At 44.3% G+C, this 20,192-nt stretch overlaps 1 protein-coding gene across 1 annotated transcript; it reads left to right on the top strand.

Annotated features, from left to right (window-relative positions):
• The first annotated feature begins 14,087 nt into the window (after nucleotides 1–14,087).
• On the top strand, nucleotides 14,088–19,586 carry LOC124663233 (cellulose synthase-like protein E6). Its single transcript, XM_047201265.1, has 7 exons — nucleotides 14,088–14,442; nucleotides 16,906–17,224; nucleotides 17,401–17,541; nucleotides 17,648–17,779; nucleotides 17,894–18,106; nucleotides 18,209–18,781; nucleotides 18,873–19,586. The coding sequence occupies exons 1-7, from the start codon at nucleotides 14,183–14,185 to the stop codon at nucleotides 19,428–19,430; spliced, it is 2,196 nt and encodes a 731-aa protein (XP_047057221.1). The 5' UTR covers nucleotides 14,088–14,182; the 3' UTR covers nucleotides 19,431–19,586.
• Nucleotides 19,587–20,192: the final 606 nt, after the last annotated feature.

Here is a 20,192-nt window from a genome sequence, read left to right on the forward strand (position 1 = left end):
TGCATTCTTGCCAACAGGCACATTATCACCAGTAGTACATGTCCGGTGCACGTGAAATCTACTGTGAAGATACCCTCCAACCTTTTTTCAGTGTCCCCGAGTTACAGAAATTTGGGAGCACATGGGTTTGTCTAATCTGGTTAATAAGATGAGCACAGTTGATAGACTGGGGTCGGGTATCTTGGAGGCCATCCTTTTGCTCCCCGATCGACCGGCCCCTTATATTTCTGACGTGGAGTTAAAGGAACTTGTGATCACTGCATGCTGGTATATATGGTGGCAGCATAGACAGATCTCCCATCAGGAACCAGTTTCCTCACCAGCGAAATCTGCTCAAGCTATTGAGGAGATTACTACAAACTACTATAGAGCTTCTAAGAAGAATGCCCGTGCTCGCATTGAGGGCTGGGACAAACCCAAAGAAGGGTAATACAAATTAAATGTGGATGCATCTTTCTTTGCTGAGACCTTCAAAGGTGCTACAGGTGCGGTCATCCGTGATGATCATGGAGGTTTTGTTGCTGGTAGTAGTTGCAGAATTCCTTCAATTTCTGATGTGGCGACTGCGGAAGCTTTGGCTCTTCGAAATGGTCTTCGGTTGGATGGTCAGGTTGGATGTACGAAGATTATTGTTAACAGTGATTGTATGGAAGTTATTTCTACCATGCTTGATGGAGGCAACTCTATTGGAGCAGCGGCGACGATCTATGAGGAGTGCACTTTCTTGGCCAGAAGCTTTTCCCATGTTCTGTTTGCTCAGTGTGGTAGGGATAGTAATAGAGTTGCTCATAAGTTTGCTTGTAAGACGGAGGGACCCCATACCACTTGGTTGGAGGATCCGCCAGATTTTATTTTTGAGCTTCTCGCAAACGATGTAACTATTTATTGATCCCGAAGCAGTAGGTTTTTTACGCACTCTTTTCCTCACCATGGTACCTAAGGGGACTGGGAGATTTTTAATGAGGCGGCCGGCTGACTTAATATATGCTGTTTTCAAAAAATATATACATGGTGGTACAAGCCTTTTCGAATATGGCTCTCCAATCAAAATTAAAGATTGTTCGAAAAAAAAACTAAAGAGACTAAAGGGAGGACCTTAGCTTTTTTGCTTTTTATGAGGGGAACCTTAGCGTATTTTTGGGTAGAAGAGTTTTGTGAGTGCGGAGACCCTAGTTTACGAGTGCGGAGACTTGAAATCCAGTGGGCTGGCATGCATCAGCCCATACCCACCATTTTGGCAATAACGGAACCAAGTATTTCTCAAAGCCTAGGCAGACCTTAAGTTTAGAGGATTATTTTGAGGCGAATCCTATTCATCGCTTATAGCGATAAGTATCTGGCTCTCCGCATACCACCTTGTGTATGGGCTGGCCCAGGAACGGTTCGACTACTTCTCGTTATCCACCGACAAATGTTTCCGTTCCGTTCCTTCGACTTTTTCTTTTGGCCTTTTTTGGTTCTGCCAATTTATTCTCTCTGGTATCTGGTTTTACCATTATGTTTTCTAAAAGGACTTTTTTTTAACTTTTTTTTGCTTTTGAAAGTATCTCGTATCCGAATCTCCTTCCAGCAAAAATTGGGATTTGGATCTTTGGTACCATTTGAGTTCCTCCTCCCTTAGTAGACCAGCTAACGTTGCATTGAATTGACTTTTAAGTTCAATCTCATGCCTAGTTAATGGTCATACCTCAGCGAGTGCCTCTAGATAATCGCTTTTTGATGATAGCTAGGCTGAGCTTCTCCTTTTGTAGTTGCCCAGTCATGTGCTTAGACCATCCTCCAAGGTATCTATGCGTCGAGCGTATCTTATTGTTCCACCTTTGGATTGGAGTGTTTCCAGCAACTGGTTTGTCCCATATAAACTTAATCATATCCGAGAAACCTTCCCGTTGTAGCCATCCAAGTTCAAATTTGAACGGACGTCTACGCGGAGGAGATGGTGTCCCGGTTGAAATTAAAATAGGGGCATGGTCCAACAAAGCTTCTATACGAGCCCGGACCCGTACCGAGACAATACGGAACTTTAATTCCCAATCCGAGTCCATCAATACATGGTCTAACTTCTCGTAAGTAGGCTCTGGGAGGCTATTTTCCCAAGTAAATTGCCTCCCAACCATTTAAACCTTTCTTAAATCCAAGATGTCAATGACGACATTGAATAAAAATGCCAATGTGTATCGAACCGATTCCTGCTCTTCTCCTGTGGGTATCGTAGCAAATTAAGATCACCCCCAATAATGATCGGGTGCGGATTTTCCTTTGCTAGATTAACCAACTCGCGAAGAAAAGCAGGTTTTGCAGCATCCTGAGCAGCCCCATAGACAGAAACAAAGCTCCATATGAAATTATCATATTTGTTCCGGATGTGAAGCTTTATATGGAAGTAACCTCCAGAATTATCTAAAATCTCCATAGTAGAAGTTCGGACCCCGACTAATAGGCCACCCGATCGCCCTCGAGGTGGGCGGGATACCCAAGCAAAGTCTTCCCCGCCTGAAAGGTGATTTAGAAAACTTGTTGAGTAATTCCGCTTGCCTGTCTCAGAAATGGAAACAAAATCTAAAGCATGTTCCCTAATACTATTGGCGATGTGTAAGTGTTTATCCAAGCCCTTTAGACCTCTGCTATTTTTGAACATGCCATTATTTTGGAAATAATAGGAGATTTAGTCACCTTAGCCTTTTTATTATGCCAAGCATTGCTCTTAATAGAGGAAGCTCTGGAATTACGTTCCGCTTCTTGAAGTTCAATGCATGAATCCAACGCCTCTTCATCCAGACCAACCTCCCATACCTCTCCAACTAGATGCGTGAGAAGCTGTCCGTCAGAGACGGAATACATTTCCTCATCATCTTCATCAAAGACAACGGTATCAGCCTTACTCGAAATCATAGGAGTCAATTTGATTCTATCAAACTCCATACATCTAAGAGCATTAGCCGAAACAGAAATAGCATTAACAGTCTTGCCCAACGAAACACCCAAATTGTTAAGATTTGCAGTAATTAGTGGTGTTGAGAAAGTTAAAAAAGACTTTGAACTTTTATTTATACATGCGAAGTCGAGGTTCGTCGCCGCCTTGTGTCTCACAGCCTTAGCTAGAGGGTCCTCATCCGACGCCACAGCCCCATCGAGTCCCACGCCATGGCATGCACTCCGCCAAGACGGCGTGGCAGCCCCCGGCCCAGGTGGAGCCACCGTCCCCCTCTAGCAGGCATGGGTGGTGATGGCGTGTAACACACACGTTCGTTGGGAACCCCAAGAGGAAGGTATGTTGCACACAGTAGCAAGTTTTCCCTCAGAAAGAAACCAAGGTTTATCGAACCAGGAGGAGCCAAGAAGCACGTTGAAGGTTGATGGCGGCGGGATGTAGTGCGGCGCAACACCAGGGATTCCGGCGCCAACGTGGAACCTGCACAACACAACCAAAGTACTTTGCCCCAACGAAACGAGTGAGGTTGTCAATCTCACCGGCTTGCCTGTAACAAAGGATTAACCGTATTGTGTGGAAGATGATTGTTTGCAAGAAAACGAGTAAAACAAGTATTGCGAGTAGATTGTATTCAATGTAAAAGAATGGACCGGGGTCCACAGTTCACTAGAGGTGTCTCTCCCATAAGATAAATAGCATGTTGGGTGAACAAATTACGGTCGGGCAATTGACAAATAGAGAGGGCATGACCATGCACATACATGATATGATGAGTATTGTGAGATTTAATTGGGCATTACGACAAAGTACATAGACCGCTATCCAGCATGCATCTATGCCTAAAAGTCCACCTTCAGGTTATCATCCGAACCCCTTCCAGGTATTAAGTTGTAAACAACGAGACAATTGCATTAAGTATGGTGCGTAATGTAATCAATAACTACATCCTTGGACATAGCATCAATGTTTTATCCCTAGTGGCAACAGCACATCCACAACCTTAGAACTTTCCGTCACTCGTCCCGCATTTAATGGAGGCATGAACCCACTATCGAGCATAAATACTCCCTCTTGGAGTTAAGAGCAAAAACTTGGCCGAGCCTCTACTAATAACGGAGAGCATGCAAGATCATAAACAACACATAAGTAATAGATTGATAATCAACATAACATAGTATTCTCTATCCATCGGATCCCGACAAACACAACATATAGCATTACGGATAGATGATCTTGATCATGTTAGGCAGCTCACAAGATCCGACAATGAAGCACATGAGGAGAAGACAACCATCTAGCTACTGCTATGGACCCATAGTCTAGGGGTGAACTACTCACTCATCACTCCGGAGGCGACCATGGCGGTGAAGAGTCCTCCGGGAGATGATTCCCCTCTCCGGCAGGGTGCGGAGGCGATCTCCGAATCCCCGAGATGGGATTGGCAGCGGCGGCGTCTCGGTGAGGTTTTACGTATCGCGGCTCTCGGTGCTGGGGGTTTCGCGACGAAGGCTTTAAGTAGGCGGAAGGGCAACGCGGGGGGCCACACGAGGGCCCCACACGCCAGGGCCGCGCGGCCAAGGGCCAGGCCGCGCCGCCCTGTTGTGTCGGCGCCTCGTGGCCCCACTTCCTTTCCCCCTCGGTCTTCTGGAAGCTTCGTGCAAAAATAGGACCCTGGGCGTTGATTTCGTCCAATTCCGAGAATATTTCCTTACTAGGATTTCTGAAACCAAAAACAGCGAAAAACGACAAGCGGCTCTTCGGCATCTCGTTAATAGGTTAGTGCCGGAAAATGCATAAATACGACATATAATGTGTATAAAACATGTAGATATCATCAATAATGTGGCATGGAACATAAGAAATTATCGATACGTCGGAGACGTATCAGCATCCCCAAGCTTAGTTCTGCTCGTCCCGAGCGAGTAAACGATAACAAAGATAATTTTTGGAGTGACATGCCATCATAACCTTGATCATACTATTGTAAGCATATGTAATGAATGCAGCGATCAAAACAATGGTAATGACATGAGTAAACAAATGAATCATAAAGCAAAGACTTTTCATGAATAGTACTTCAAGACAAGCATCAATAAGTCTTGCATAAGAGTTAACTCATAAAGCAATAAATCAAAGTAAAGGTATTGAAGCAACACAAAGGAAGATTAAGTTTAAGCGGTTGCTTTCAACTTGTAACATGTATATCTCATGGATAATTGTCAACATAGGGTAATATAACAAGTGCAATATGCAAGTATGTAGGAATCAATGCACAGTTCACACAAGTGTTTGCTTCTTGAGGTGGAGAGAAATAGGTGAACTGACTCAACATAAAAGTAAAAGAATGGTCCTTCAAAGAGGAAAGCATCGATTGCTATATTTGTGCTAGAGCTTTGGTTTTGAAAACATGAAACAATTTTGTCAACGGTAGTAATAAAGCATATGTATCATGTAAATTATATCTTACAAGTTGCAAGCCTCATGCATAGTATACTAATAGTGCCCGCACCTTGTCCTAATTAGCTTGGATCACCAGGATTATCATTGCAATACACATGTTTTAACCAAGTGTCACAAAGGGGTACCTCTATGCCGCCTGTACAAAGGTCTAAGGAGAAAGCTCGCATTTGGATTTCTTGCTTTTGATTATTCTCAACTTAGACATCCATACCGGGACAACATAGACAACGAGATAATGGACTCCTCTTGAATGCATAAGCATGTAGCAACAATTAATGTTCTCATATGAGATTGAGGATATATGTCCAAAACTCGAAACTTCCACCATGATTCATGGCTTTAGTTAGCGGCCCAATGTTCTTCTCTAACAATATGCATGCTCTAACCATTAAAATGAGTGGTAAATCTCCCTTACTTCGGACAAGACGGACATGCATAGCAACTCACATGATATTCAACAAAGAGTTGATGGCGTCCCCGAAACATGGTTATCGCACAACAAGCAACTTAATAAGAGATAAAGTGCATAAGTACATATTCAATACCACAATAGTTTTTAAGGCTATTTTGTCCCATGAGCTATATATTGCAAAGGCGAATGATGGAAATATTAAAGATAGCACTCAAGAAATTTACTTTGGAATGGCGGAGAAATACCATGTAGTAGGTAGGTATGGTGGACACGAATGGCATAGTGGTTGGCTCAAGGATTTTGGATGCATGAGAAGTATTCCCTCTCGATACAAAGTTTAGGCTAGCAAGGTTATTTGAAACAAACACAAGGATGAACCGGTGCAGCAAAACTCGCATAAAAGACATATTGTAAACATTATAAGACTCTACACCGTCTTCCTTGTTGTTCAAAACTCAATACTAGAAATTATCTAGACTTTAGAGAGACCAAATATGCAAACCAAATTTTAGCAAGCTCTATGTGTTTCTTCATTAATAGGTGCAAAGTATATGATGGAAGAGCTTAAACATGAGCACAACAATTTCCAAGTATCAAATTATTCAAGACATTTTAGAATTACTACATGTAGCATTTCCCGATTCCAACCATATAACAATTTAACGAAGAAGATTCAACCTTCGCCATGAATACTATGAGTAAAGCCTAAGGACATATTTGTCCATATGCACCAGCGGAGCGTGTCTCTCTCCCACACAATGAATGCTAGGATCCATTTATTCAAACAAAAACAAAAACAAAAACAAAAACAAACCGACGCTCCAAGCAAAGTACATAAGATGTGATGGAATAAAAATATAGTTTCAGGGGAGGAACCTGATAATGTTTGTCGATGAAGAAGGGGATGCCTTGGGCATCCCCAAGCTTAGACGCTTGAGTCTTCTTAAAATATGCAGGGGTGAACCACCGGGGCATCCCCAAGCTTAGAGCTTTAACTCTCCTTGATCATATTGCATCATTTCCCTCTCTTGATCCTTGAAAACTTCCTCCACACCAAACTCGAAACAACTCATTAGAGGGTTAGTGCATAATAAAAATTTATATGTTCAGAGGTGACATAATCATTCTTAACACTTCGGACATTGCATAAAGCTACTTGGACATTAATGGATCAAAGAAATTCATCCAACATAGCAAAAGAGGCAATGCGAAATAAAAGACAGAATCTATCAAAACGAACAGTTCGTAAAGACGAATTTTAAAATGGCACCAGACTTGCTCAAATGAAAATGCCCAAATTGAATGAAAGTTGCGTACATATCTGAGGATCACGCACGTAAATTGGCATATTTTTCTGAGCTACCTACAGAGAGGCAGGTCGAAATTCGTGACAGACAAAGAAATGCATTACTTGCGCAGTAATCCAAATATAGTATGAACCTTACTATCAAAGACTTTACTTGGCACAACAATGCATAAAACTAAGATAAGGAGAGGTTGCTACAGTAGTAAACAACTTCCAAGACTCAAATATAAAATAAAGGTACTGTAGCAAAATAAACACATGGGTTATCTCCCAAGAAGTTCTTTCTTTATAGCCATTAAGATGGGTTCAGCAGTTTTAATGGTGCAATCGCAAGAAATGGTATTTCAAGCAAAAGAGAGCATCAAGAGGCAAATTCAAAACAAATTTAAGCCTAACATGCTTCCTATGAAAAGGAATCTTGCAAATAAACAGGTCAATGAAGAACCAAGTGAATAGCATAGGAAGACAAAACAAGTGTAACTTCAAGATTCTCAACATAAAGAGGGGAAACTTAATATTATTAAGATGCATATAACCATATTTCCCTCTCTCATAATAACTTTCAGTGGCATCATGAACAAACTCAACAATATAACTATCACATAAAGCATTCTTATTCACATGCATAAAAGTATCATTACTCTCCACATAAGCATAGTCATTCTTATTAATTGTAGTGGGAGCAAATTCAACAAAGTAGCTATCATTATTATTCTCATCATCAAATATAGGAGGCATAGTATCATCAAAGAAAATTTTCTCCTCCGTGCTTGGGGGACTAAAATTATCATGCTCGTCAAAGCTAGCTTCCCCAAGCTTAAATTCTTCCATAGCATTAGCAACAATGATGTTCAAAGCATTCATACTAATAACATTGGCATTATCATGCATATAAAGTTCCATAGGTTTTTTAATTTTCTCTTCAAACACCTCATGTCCTAACTCAAGATAAATACTATAAAGATCTCTAATATTTTTGTTGTTTTCCATTAAGCCTAACTAGTGAAATCACACAACTTAGTATTCTCAACAGTACCCATTTTAGCAGTTGTAAATAAAGCAAACTAAGTAAAGTAAATGCAAGTAACTAATTTTTTTTTTGTGTTTTTGATATAGAGAACAAGACAGTAAATAAAGTAAAGCTAGCAACTAATTTTTTTGTGTTTTGATATAATGCAGCAAACAAGAAAGTAAATAAAATAAAGCAAGACAAAAACAAAGTAAAGAGATTGGATTGTGGAGACTCCCCTTGCAGCGTGTCTTGATCTCCCCGGCAACGTCGCCAGAAAAAGAGCTTGATGGCGTGTAACACACACGTTCGTTGGGAACCCCAAGAGGAAGGTATGTTGCACACAGTAGCAAGTTTTCCCTCAGAAAGAAACCAAGGTTTATCGAACCGAGGAGGAGCCAAGAAGCACGTTGAAGGTTGATGGCGGCGGGATGTAGTGCGGCGCAACACCGGGGATTCCGGCGCCAACGTGGAACCTGCACAACACAACCAAAGTACTTTGCCCCAACGAAACAGTGAGGTTGTCAATCTCACCGGCTTGTTGTAACAAAGGATTAGATGTATAGTGTGGATGATGATTGTTTGCGAAGAACAGTAAAACAAGTATTGCAGTAGATTGTATTCAATGTAAAAGAATGGACCGGGGTCCACAGTTCACTAGAGGTGTCTCTCCCATAAGATAAATAGCATGTTGGGTGAACAAATTACGGTCGGGCAATTGACAAATAGAGAGGGCATGACCATGCACATACATGATATGATGAGTATTGTGAGATTTAATTGGGCATTACGACAAAGTACATAGACCGCTATCCGAGCATGCATCTATGCCTAAAAAGTCCACCTTCAGGTTATCATCCGAACCCCTTCCAGTATTAAGTTGTAAACAACAGACAATTGCATTAAGTATGGTGCGTAATGTAATCAATAACTACATCCTTGGACATAGCATCAATGTTTTATCCCTAGTGGCAACAGCACATCCACAACCTTAGAACTTTCTGTCATTGTCCCGGATTTAATGGAGGCATGAACCCACTATCGAGCATAAATACTCCCTCTTGGAGTTAAGAGCAAAAACTTGGCCGAGCTCTGTACTAATAACGGAGAGCATGCAAGATCATAAACAACACATAAGTAATAGATTGATAATCAACATAACATAGTATTCTCTATCCATCGAATCCCGACAAACACAACATATAGCATTACAGATAGATGATCTTGATCATGTTAGGCAGCTCACAAGATCCGACAATGAAGCACATGAGGAGAAGACAACCATCTAGCTACCGCTATGGACCCATAGTCCAGGGGTGAACTACTCACTCATCACTCCGGAGGCGACCATGGCGGTGAAGAGTCCTCCGGAAGATGATTCCCCTCTCCGGCGAGGGTGCCGGAGGCGATCTCCAGAATCCCCCGAGATGGGATTGGCGGCGGCGGCGTCTCAGTAAGGTTTTCCGTATCGTGGCTCTCGGTGCTGGGGGTTTCGCGACGAAGGCTTTAAGTAGGCGGAAGGGCAACGCGGGGGCCACACGAGGGCCCCACACGCCGAGGCCGCGCGGCCAAGGGCCAGGCCGCGCCGCCCTGTTGTGTCGGCGCCTCGTGGCCCCACTTCCTTTCCCCCTCGGTCTTACGGAAGCTTCGTGCAAAAATAGGACCACGGGCGTTGATTTCGTCCAATTCCGAGAATATTTCCTTACTAGGATTTCCGAAACCAAAAACGAGCAGAAAACAGCAATCGGCTCTTCGGCATCTCGTTAATAGGTTAGTGCCGGAAAATGCATAAATACGACATATAATGTGTATAAAACATGTAGATATCATCAATAATGTGGCATGGAACATAAGAAATTATCGATACGTCGGAGACGTATCAGGTGGTGACATCAGCCCCTCCCGAGATGGAGCTCGGCTCCACCAACCCAGACCCAGGAGGAACCGGAACAACAACGGTGTCCACCATGTTGGCCATGGGAGGGGGTGATGGCATCGAAGAACCCCCTCCATGACCAAACGAGGCAACACCACCCCCGGTCGCAGTTGTAGACGAAGGCGACAAAGCCAAAGTGACCATAGGGGAGGGTATGGCGGCGTAGACCTCCCTCCCAAGCCACAGTGGCTGCAGCCTCCCCGGCCGCCTGCGAGTCCTCCGTAGCCGTTGCGGTCGTGGCGAACGCGCTAGTCCGTGCGCGCACAGCAGTAGCAAGATGCTCCTCGCTGAGACGTCCCACGTCCAGCTCACACGCCGGCTGCACCAGGCAAGCGTCGGGCGTGGAAGCTGCGTCCGCCGCGCCCCCGGCCACCTCCACGTGTCTGGGCTGCTCCACACGGCCGGGCTCCTCCGTCGGCTGCTGTCCCACGGTAGCAGTCGTGGCATCAGCTCCGCGTGTAGAACACGGAGACAGTACAACCCCCCGTCCTTCGGTGCCGACGAAGAGGGGACCAGGACTGGTGGTGATGCTGATCCGCGATGCGACGCCAAGTGGGTCAGGCGTCCGAGCGTGTGGACACGCCCCCAGTAGGCCTGTCCGAAGCTGACGATCTCGATGTCGATGAAGTACCCTGCATAAGAGGTGACGGCTGCGGAGTAGCCATAGATAAAGCCATCTGGAGCTCCTGTGCAGAAACAAAAGACCGATTCGGAGGAGACCGTCTCTCAAGGCCGGGGCTAAGGACCCTAAGCTTGGCCACCATCTCTTTAGCCAAGGGTGTTTGCGGGTTGGAGTTGAAGGGAGAGACCGCAATACTAGCCGTCTGCACCCCCGACGCCCCCAGAACTAGAACCTCCGGTCTGAGCCTGCGGCGTGATGACCTCTGAAGGCCCGATCCTGGCATCAGATGTATCCATAGCATCATCATCAATACCATTACCGCTGCCCCCTCATCGCCATCATCCTTCTTCACCCAAACGAGCGGGATGAACTCGACATCATGTACAAAATCATCAGGCTCCCGGCGAAAACGAAAGTCAAAACCATTGAACTTGACAAGCACATCAGACTTCACAAACACATTAGAGTCTTGCACCAGCCTCTACAAAACTTTGGAGTCCATCATGGCCACCTGGCTGCGGACAATCCCCTTGCGCCTGAGAGTGGCAAGGTCAACGTCCACTGTCTTGTCCACTAGCGAACCAACAACCCATGACCCCAAGAAGTGTCGCACATTGTGTGGCACACCTTCAACATGGAGCCAAATCTTCCGAAGTTCGAATTTGTGAGGCACCTCAGAGGAGAACCACTTGGAAATAGCCAAAGTAGAACTGAAACCTGGAACCCCAACCTGAATCCCATCCACCCTGTCTAGATCCTCAAAAGTGGGTAGACTAATCAAGAATTCATTCTCTCCATTTGGCATGGCTTCCCACTTCCAATCCTGGTGATGAGTACACCGCTTGGCCACCTGCCTAGCCACAACATCTGCAGGTACAACATCACCGGAAATGGCTACCCTCGTAACCGGAGACTCACTGGGCACCAAGTCATCATTAACCACATAATCCGGTAACGACGTAAAATAAGTCTCATGTAAACCTATTCCCAAAGCAAGTTGCGGAGGGCCTGAGAGCTCGAAGAACTAGGCATCTCTGTGTCAAATGGGCACACTTATCACAAACGTAACAGTAGTGCTTCACATTACAATCTTTGGACGCGTGCGTGTCCTGTGAGCATTTCCAACACCACACTCCTTTCTTACCCTTTGGAGCATTTTTGACCGCTGTCTCCGCCTGAACCACAGCCAGCTGCACTGGCAAAACCGGTTGAGCCCGTGCCTGCGCCATAACCTGCTGCTGCTGCGGGGAACCGAAGAAGGCCCAGCCTGCTAACTGAGGAATAGATACGGATACTCCAGCCTGGTGCAGTATGAGCTGAGAAAACTATTTCCCCTGCTGAACACGGACTGCCTTGTCTTTTTTTGCCGGCAGGAGAGCGGGTGGCGAGGCGATTTGGGCGGGGCACGCGCGGCAGCCGGCGGGAAAGGCGCCAGACGAGCCGGCCGGCAGGCGGGGAGCGGCGCCGGAGTTGGCGGGGCGAGCCGGCAAGCGGGCGGCCGGACGCGGGGCGAGCGCGGTCGGAGCGGCGCAGGAGTTGGCGGGCGAGCGGAACGCGGGCAGCCGGACGCGAGGCGCGCGCGGCCGTAGTGGCGTCGGAGTTGGCGGGGTGAGCCGGCCAGCGGGCGGCCGGACGCGGGGCGCGCGCGGCCGGAGCGGCGCATGAGTTAGCGGGGCGAGCCGGCCAGCGGGGCGCGGGCGCAGCGGAAAGAGAGGCGCCGGAGTTGGCGGCGCGAGCGGGACGCGGGCGCGGCCGACGACGCGGGAGCCGGCCTGATGCAGTGACGGGGCGCAGCCGGCGGGGCGGCACCCGGAGCACGCCGAGAGCGCACGTGCGTGGAAGGACGTTGGGCGGGAGTTCCAGGGACAGAGGATTGACGCTGTGTCACCGCCGTCCCTCCATTACTGGCGGCGGAGCTCAGATGTGGTCAGACACGCATGTGCAACGGGAAAAGGAAAAAAGAGAGAGGAAAAAAGAACTAACGTCCGTTTGCCTTCTACCGTCAATGTCAGCGTCTGACAATGGGCCTGTGAGGATTAAAACACTATCAAACTTTTTTCTGTGCCATCTGTACGACATGCCTTAGAAGTGGTATTTATGTGAAAAAATTATCAGTGTTGGTACTAAGCTATGATCATCACCTCAAATATGGTAGCTACCTTTATGTAATTTACTCAAATAAGTACACTCGGTCTTGTAGAGATGTTTCCCTATGGCATCTTGATGTGATCATGTAATGAACTACTTTAATGAGGGAAGTGTGCCCATGTGCCCCTTAAGTCAGTATTGAAGGACATGAAAGAATTGAACGCACAGTTGTTGGACCATGCAGTATCACACACCTTATCTTTCTAGTATTTAAAAAGAGAGGAAGCTGAGAGCTAGTGCTGTTATTTGCGGAGTAACTATTTGTGGCCTATGGAAATATGAGGACAAGAGCTAAGTTGGAGCTATGTATCATATACGAGTTGCTGATTTTGTCAGCTCCAGAAGGACCATGAAGAGGATGAACTTTTTCTTAACAATACTATTGAGCATTATCAAGAAATGGCTATAGCTCATGGAAATAGCATGTCAACAGGGAAATATGCAACATGCTCGAATGATATTTCAGATGATGAAACCAAAAAAGTGAACAATGATAAAGTTGCCCAATCACACAATGTAGGCGAGTCATCGGATACCAAACCAAGAAGAGCCAAAACTAATGCTTGTATGGAAGAGGGGCGCCTAGAAGAAACTCCTACGGCTGTTGGTGAAGGACTTGCTATTGCCATAGAGAACGAGTTTGAGAAGGACAATAACAAAGATAAGAACTCGGCGAAGGAACTTCGGGACAACATGAAACAACATCCAGGTTTCGATTTGGATTTCCTTGCCCATTACAATGCATATTTGTTTGAGAATCCTCACATTGCAATGGTGTTCCAAGTGTTGGAGCACGACGACTTTACGATCCAATTAATTGAGTGGAACGATTCACAATTCTGCTAAGTAGAATCTAAGATTTTACGATTCCAAAAGTTAAGATCCTACGGTTTTCGATCCTACTATAGGAGTTCCGATCTCATTTAGAATCACGATTTTAACAACTTTGGCAACATGAGTTACAACTGAACTTTAATGAAGTTAGTTCCCAATCAACTAAGAAATAATCATATCCATTATATATTAATTTGTTTGAGAAATGATAATGTTCTGCGCAAGAGGTAATCTCACCATAAAAGATCATGGTAACAACATATTCACCCTTTCATCCCCTCAACCAAACAAAAGAAATTAGCTATATCTCTCATCCTCACAACCAAACAAGCGACATGGCATCTCCATCCGTGTAGTTGGGGATAGATGTCCCAAACCTATTCATCGATCGCTGCCCTGGAACCAAACGCCTCGTAACAGTGTTGCCTTGCCACTATATGTGCGAGCTGCTGCCAGCACACAAACCTACCCAGCAGCTTCAGTCTCAAGGAAGACTTTGAAGAGAGAAACGGAGTATTGCGAGATGGAGAGCAGGCGATTGTTCTCGACGGAGAGTATCGGGGGCCGGGCGGTGTACAAGCTCCACGCCGTGACGGTGGCCGCGGGGATACTCCTGGTGCTCTATTACCGGGCGACGAGCGTGCCGGCCGCCGGCGAGGGCAGGGCGGCCTGGCTGGGAATGCTGGTGGCGGAGCTCTGGTACTCGGTGTACTGGGTCGTCACGCAGTCCGTGCGCTGGAGCCCCGTCCGTCGCCACCCCTTCAGGGACAGGCTCGCCGCCAGGTAAGTTGGTTGTCCCTACGAGTAGCTGCGCCTGAATGAGAGATCGATCATGCAGGCGTACGTACGTGCCTTCCAACGTGTATATATATACGTAAGTACAAGTACTGGGTTGGCTTCTGCTGCCACTGCTTGAAGATGCGCGATAAGAAGATCCGCCGAAAAGGGGAGAAAATCAGCAGCACCTACTAGTCGTAACGAAGTCCGGCCTTGAAGAACTCCCACCAAATCCACTCAAATCCATGGCTAGACCATCGCTAACGGAGGGCCGCATACGGACATTTCGTGTTCGTTCTTACCCTTGCAATCTAAATAACAGGTCTAACGGTGCATACGAACAAACTGTATGTTTTTTGGTCCGTGTAACCGTATTTCTAGACCAAATTTGGTCAGAGTTGGGGGTTAAACGGACATCATCTGTGCGGCCGCACGTGTCCGCCTAGCCACATGCTGGCCAATAATAAAGAGATAGAATGTGATCTCGGGCACTGATTTGTCCTTGCCTATGGAACTTGGCCCACAAAATTTTATCTGAACTTATGTAATTTTTTTTATTTTTGTTGCCCTTAAAATATAAGTAACTTCACATGATAGTAGTGCCATTGGCTACATGCGAATATTTTTTTCAAATTTTTGAATATATTTTTCTATTTTTTCACAAATAGGAATCACCTTTTGGGACCGCAGACCACCCAAATGAACCGAGGCCCGTTTTTTGTCTGTGCGTCACCTGCATCCGGACCCGAACATCAGTTTTACATGTCCGTTGCCATTGGAGATGGCCTTATGACTCAATTTGGAAGAAACCACAAGGTATAAATAAAACCTAAAAACAGAAACAAAGAAGGACAAAAAGATGAGATGTGATCCATGGACTATTATAAGGAGGAAGTAAAGTACTCCGAGGGTATGTACAATGGTAGAGAAGACATGCCTTCCTCACCCCGCCACATCAGCTAGAGAAGCCATTAAATATAAGTCATACAATGCATTATCTCTTACGACCATCTCTAGCAATTAATATTAATAATTAAATTTTGGTAGGGAATTTGTTGTTAAGGGAAGACATATGTGATACAATGGAGAAAATAGTCTTCTCTTATTTCGTAAGGGATGATCCTTTAGCTAAGGGAAGACAATCTTCTCTCTCTTCATTCTCTTTCCTCCAACTAAGCAAAAATCTGACGTGACATCCCTAAGAGAAGGCTGGCATCACCCCATTGTACGTGGAATAGAGGAAGAACATCTGTGGACCCATGACATGAGATCTTCTTAGGACAGTTCTGTCATATGGTCCATTAGCACAAACACACGATATGGACACGGCACCAATTTCATTTAATTACTTCCAATTTGTCTGATTCATATGTGTATCCGCTGGTGATAGATAGGTCCTTAAACACAAAATGAATCATGTGAAAATGATTTAATCGATGGTGACGCGTACTAAAGCAGGGATGGAGACCATCAGTGTAGAGATGCAAGTGGGACACCATTGGGATGCCTTTTTAAGTTTTTTAAAAAAGAAAAGATCTAGCTAAGGGAGGGATCATTCTCCTGTTGGTCAACCTTTTTTAAGTTTGAAAGATGAACTTGAGTAACATTTTTGGTGACATCGTCACTTTGAAAAGTTATTTTATTTTTAAAATAAAAAAGGTAGAGGGTACTATAATAGTGACCCACTTGCATCTCTATATCAGTGAGGTCATCAATTCATCATGCATCCCAACAACGTACTAATCTCACCTTAATTTTCCGATTGGTTGAAGAATTGGCACGCATGGACACGTTTTAAGAGCAACGCAAAGAAGCTTTGGTGAGACAGTTAGCTGACCGCTTGACCCCAATGATAAATGGTTGTATACCCTGGTTCTGCCCCTGCATCTATGTAACCTGTATAATCATTTTCCTATTTAATATTATAGAGAAATGCATTTAACAAGTCAAGGGTATGACTATAATATGGCGCATACTACCCAGGTGGTCAGCATCAACGATGAACACGCTGAAGAGTTTATATTTCAGTAGGTTGTCGATTCGTCGAAGCCCCGGGATTCTGGATAGGTACACCATCAGTGATAATAGTGAATCACATATTGACATGTAAGATTAGAGATGTACTCCCTCCGTGCCATAATTTTTGTCGTGGTTTTGGTTTAAAATTAAACTATAATCATGGCAAAAATTATGAATGGTGCATAGAATACTACTGAGAAATGTAAGAACAAGGATGATGATTGCCTTGAAGTTAATATTGACTAAATCACGGATTGGTTACTGTAACGAGAAGTCCAGTTTACCACCTCAACCCTTGCCTGACTGTCAACCCTCCACCGATAAACCAAACACATCACATCTAACTGTCAAAACTGAATAGAAAACCAGGGGCCTACTCTTTAGAGTTCATTAGAAAACCTATATTTGCCACACTGAGCAATAACACAGTTACTACGTCAATTGGTGAAGGTACGGAGAAAAGCTACCTTCTGTGGATATCTTTGTATGCACCGCAGACCCACACTCGGAGCCACCAAGTCTTGTCATCTCCACTGTCCTATCGGTCATGGCATACAATTACCCAACTGAAAAACTAAGTGTATACCTTTCTGACGACGGAGGTTCAGTTCTCACTTTCTATGCTATGTGGGAGGCCTCCGCATTTGCAAAGCATTGGCTACCGTTCTGCAAGAGATATAACATTGAGCCAAGGTCACCAGCTGCTTATTTCTCAGAATCAGACGGGCTTCAAGATTTGTGCACCCCAAAAGAATGGTCATTTGTAAAGGTAATTAAGCAGATACTCCAAACATCTTTTATTTCACACATGTACTAATATGAGTATCAAATAGGGAATGAACTTGCACACACATGTGACAAGGTTAGATACTAATAAGCGCATACAGCCCTTCCGTATTGCCCAATGTTCACATAGTAGCTGATACTACTTCATTTCTTGGGCAGGGCATGTATGACGAAATGACTGAGCGAATTAATACAACTATCATGTCAGGCAAAATTACTGAAGATATCATGCAAAACCATAAAGGATTTGGTGAATGGAATCAAGAAATTACCTCAAGAAATCACAAGCCAATTGTTCAGGTAGCTTTCCTGCCTTCCAAAACGGAGAATGTTTGCATGATTCGAGAGTAAATAACTTGCATGGTATTTTGGGAGTTCGAAGTTCTAAAGTTGTTTCTTTTGATAGATTCTGATAGATGGAAAAGATCAAAAAGTTGTTGATAATGAAGGAAATGCGCTACCAACACTTGTGTACATGGCGCGTGAGAAGAGGCCTCAGCACCACCATAACTTCAAAGCTGGGGCAATGAATGCTCTGGTGCACTCACTAACTTTCCCCATGATACTAAGTAGAAAGATTAATATGAACTTCATAGTTTTCATCAGCAAATACTCATTTTCCTCTAATATAAACTTTTATATTGGAATGCAGATACGGGTATCGTCAGCGATAAGCAGCAGCCCCATCATCATGAATGTGGACTGTGATATGTATTCCAACACTAGCGACACGATCAGAGATGCACTTTGCTTCTTCCTTGATGAAGAAATGGGTCACAAGATCGGATTTGTGCAGTATCCTCAGAACTACAACAATATGACCAATAACAATATATATGGGAACTCCCTCCATGTCATCAATAAGGTCAGTAGTTTCATATTGTATTTTCAGTACCATTCTCATGCTCTCCATACTATACCAATCATTATGCATGTACCGGAATTAACATAGCTACTTAATCTAAAGGTGGAGCTGAGTGGTTTGGACAGTGTGGGTGGTCCTATGTATATTGGCAGTGGATGTTTCCACAGAAGGGAAATCCTTTGCGGCAGGAGATTCAGCAAAGACTACAAAGAAGACTGGAACGCAGGGATCAAGGACAAAATACAGGAGAACATATATCATATTGAAGAGAAAGCGAAGTCGCTAGCAGCCTGCACGTATGAACATGATACACAGTGGGGAGCTGAGATTGGGCTAAAATATGGTTTCCCAGCGGAGGATATAATCACTGGATTGGCAATACATTGCAGAGGATGGGAGTCAGCCTACAACAATCCTAAAAGACCAGCGTTTATGGGTGTAGGTCCATCAACACTTGCCCAGACACTGCTGCAACACAAGAGATGGAGCGAGGGTAATTTGTCGATTTTTCTTTCAAAGTACTGCCCCTTCTTGTTTGGGCATGGAAAAATCAAGTTGCAGCATCAAATGGGATACTGTATCCATGGACTATGGGCAACTAATTCACTCCCTACACTTTATTATGTTATCATCCCTTCACTAGCCCTCCTCAAAGGCACCCCCCTTTTCCCAGAGGTAATGATTGAGAATATGGAAAACCCTCGCCTAGAGTTAAATATTTTCGGTATCAAAACTAATGCAAACAAAATATTCATGTGTCATTCAGATCACAAGTCCATGGATCGCACCCTTCATATACGTCTTCTGCGTGAAGAACATGCATAGCCTATACGAGGCATTATCATGTGGAGACACGTTGAAAGGATGGTGGAATGGACAAAGGATGTGGTTAGTGAAAAGAATAACATCGTACCTCTATGGAGTCATTGACACTCTCCGGAAGTTACTAGGACTGTCAAAGGTGACATTTGCGGTTTCATCAAAGGTAAGCGATGAAGATGTATCCAAGAGGTATGACCAGGAAATTATGGAATTCGGATCATCAGCTCCAGAATACGTGATCATTGCAACTATCGCGTTACTCAACCTTGTTTGCCTGGTGGGAGGGTTTTGTCAAATCATGACAAGTGGCTGGAAATTACTCTTCAGTATATTTTCCCTCCAGATAATTCTCTGTGTGATGCTAGTGATCTCAAGTATCCCATTCTATGAAGCAATGTTCCTGAGGAAGGACAAGGGTTGCATACCATTCTCAGTAACATTACCATCTATTGGCTTTGTGGTGTTGGTCTTTCTGGTAGAGATTTTAGCACCAATAGTTTAGGGTCGTACAAGAGGCATCAATATCTAATAGAAGTAATTGCTATAATTCATTGTTCTCTCGAGAAACACTTCATGTAATAAATTTAACGTGCGCTTGTATGTAATCTATCTTGATATGATCATATGGAAGTTCAGAAAGGAGCTCGGTTTACCGTGATTTTCTTGCATCTTTTTGTGGGTAGCATCTCCCCGTATGTCTTGAATCCCCTCGTAAGCTAGCCTAGGTTTCCTTTGTAAATATGAACTTTGTCACCCACCCCTTCCCCTCCACCTTTCATTTCAAGAGCAGTAGGAGACTCTCTTACTGCAAGTTCCTCGAAAAAATCACAAAAGAGCGCATAATGACGAATCATAATTTATCAATATATTTCATTACTCTATGGCTAAAAACAGGCCAGGACTACCACCTTTTTCAGAATAAAAGGTATCCATCAAGCAAAATTCCTTTTTGTGAAAACTCAAGCAGAATTTCTGATATTCTTAACTTGTAGTACAATTATTTTGGTCGACATCACCATCATCAAGGTTCACTTTGCCGCGCCGTTATTGCCCATATCGTTTATTTCTACTTACGTTTGTAGTGGAAAAGGGAGCAGCAGTAGCACCGTTTTTGCATATTACTTATTTTTTGCTCACCGATGATTAAGATTGGATAGTTTCCATCTGCATAGACACGAAGGAAAACAATAATCAGCACATGTGTGAACAGTAAATTAGGGTACCAAATCGCTTCAAGCGCAAAGATATTGCTAGACTAAAGACA

The sequence above is a fragment of the Lolium rigidum genome, chromosome 1 (assembly GCF_022539505.1).
Source record: "Lolium rigidum isolate FL_2022 chromosome 1, APGP_CSIRO_Lrig_0.1, whole genome shotgun sequence".
Classification (NCBI taxonomy): Eukaryota; Viridiplantae; Streptophyta; class Magnoliopsida; order Poales; family Poaceae; genus Lolium; species Lolium rigidum.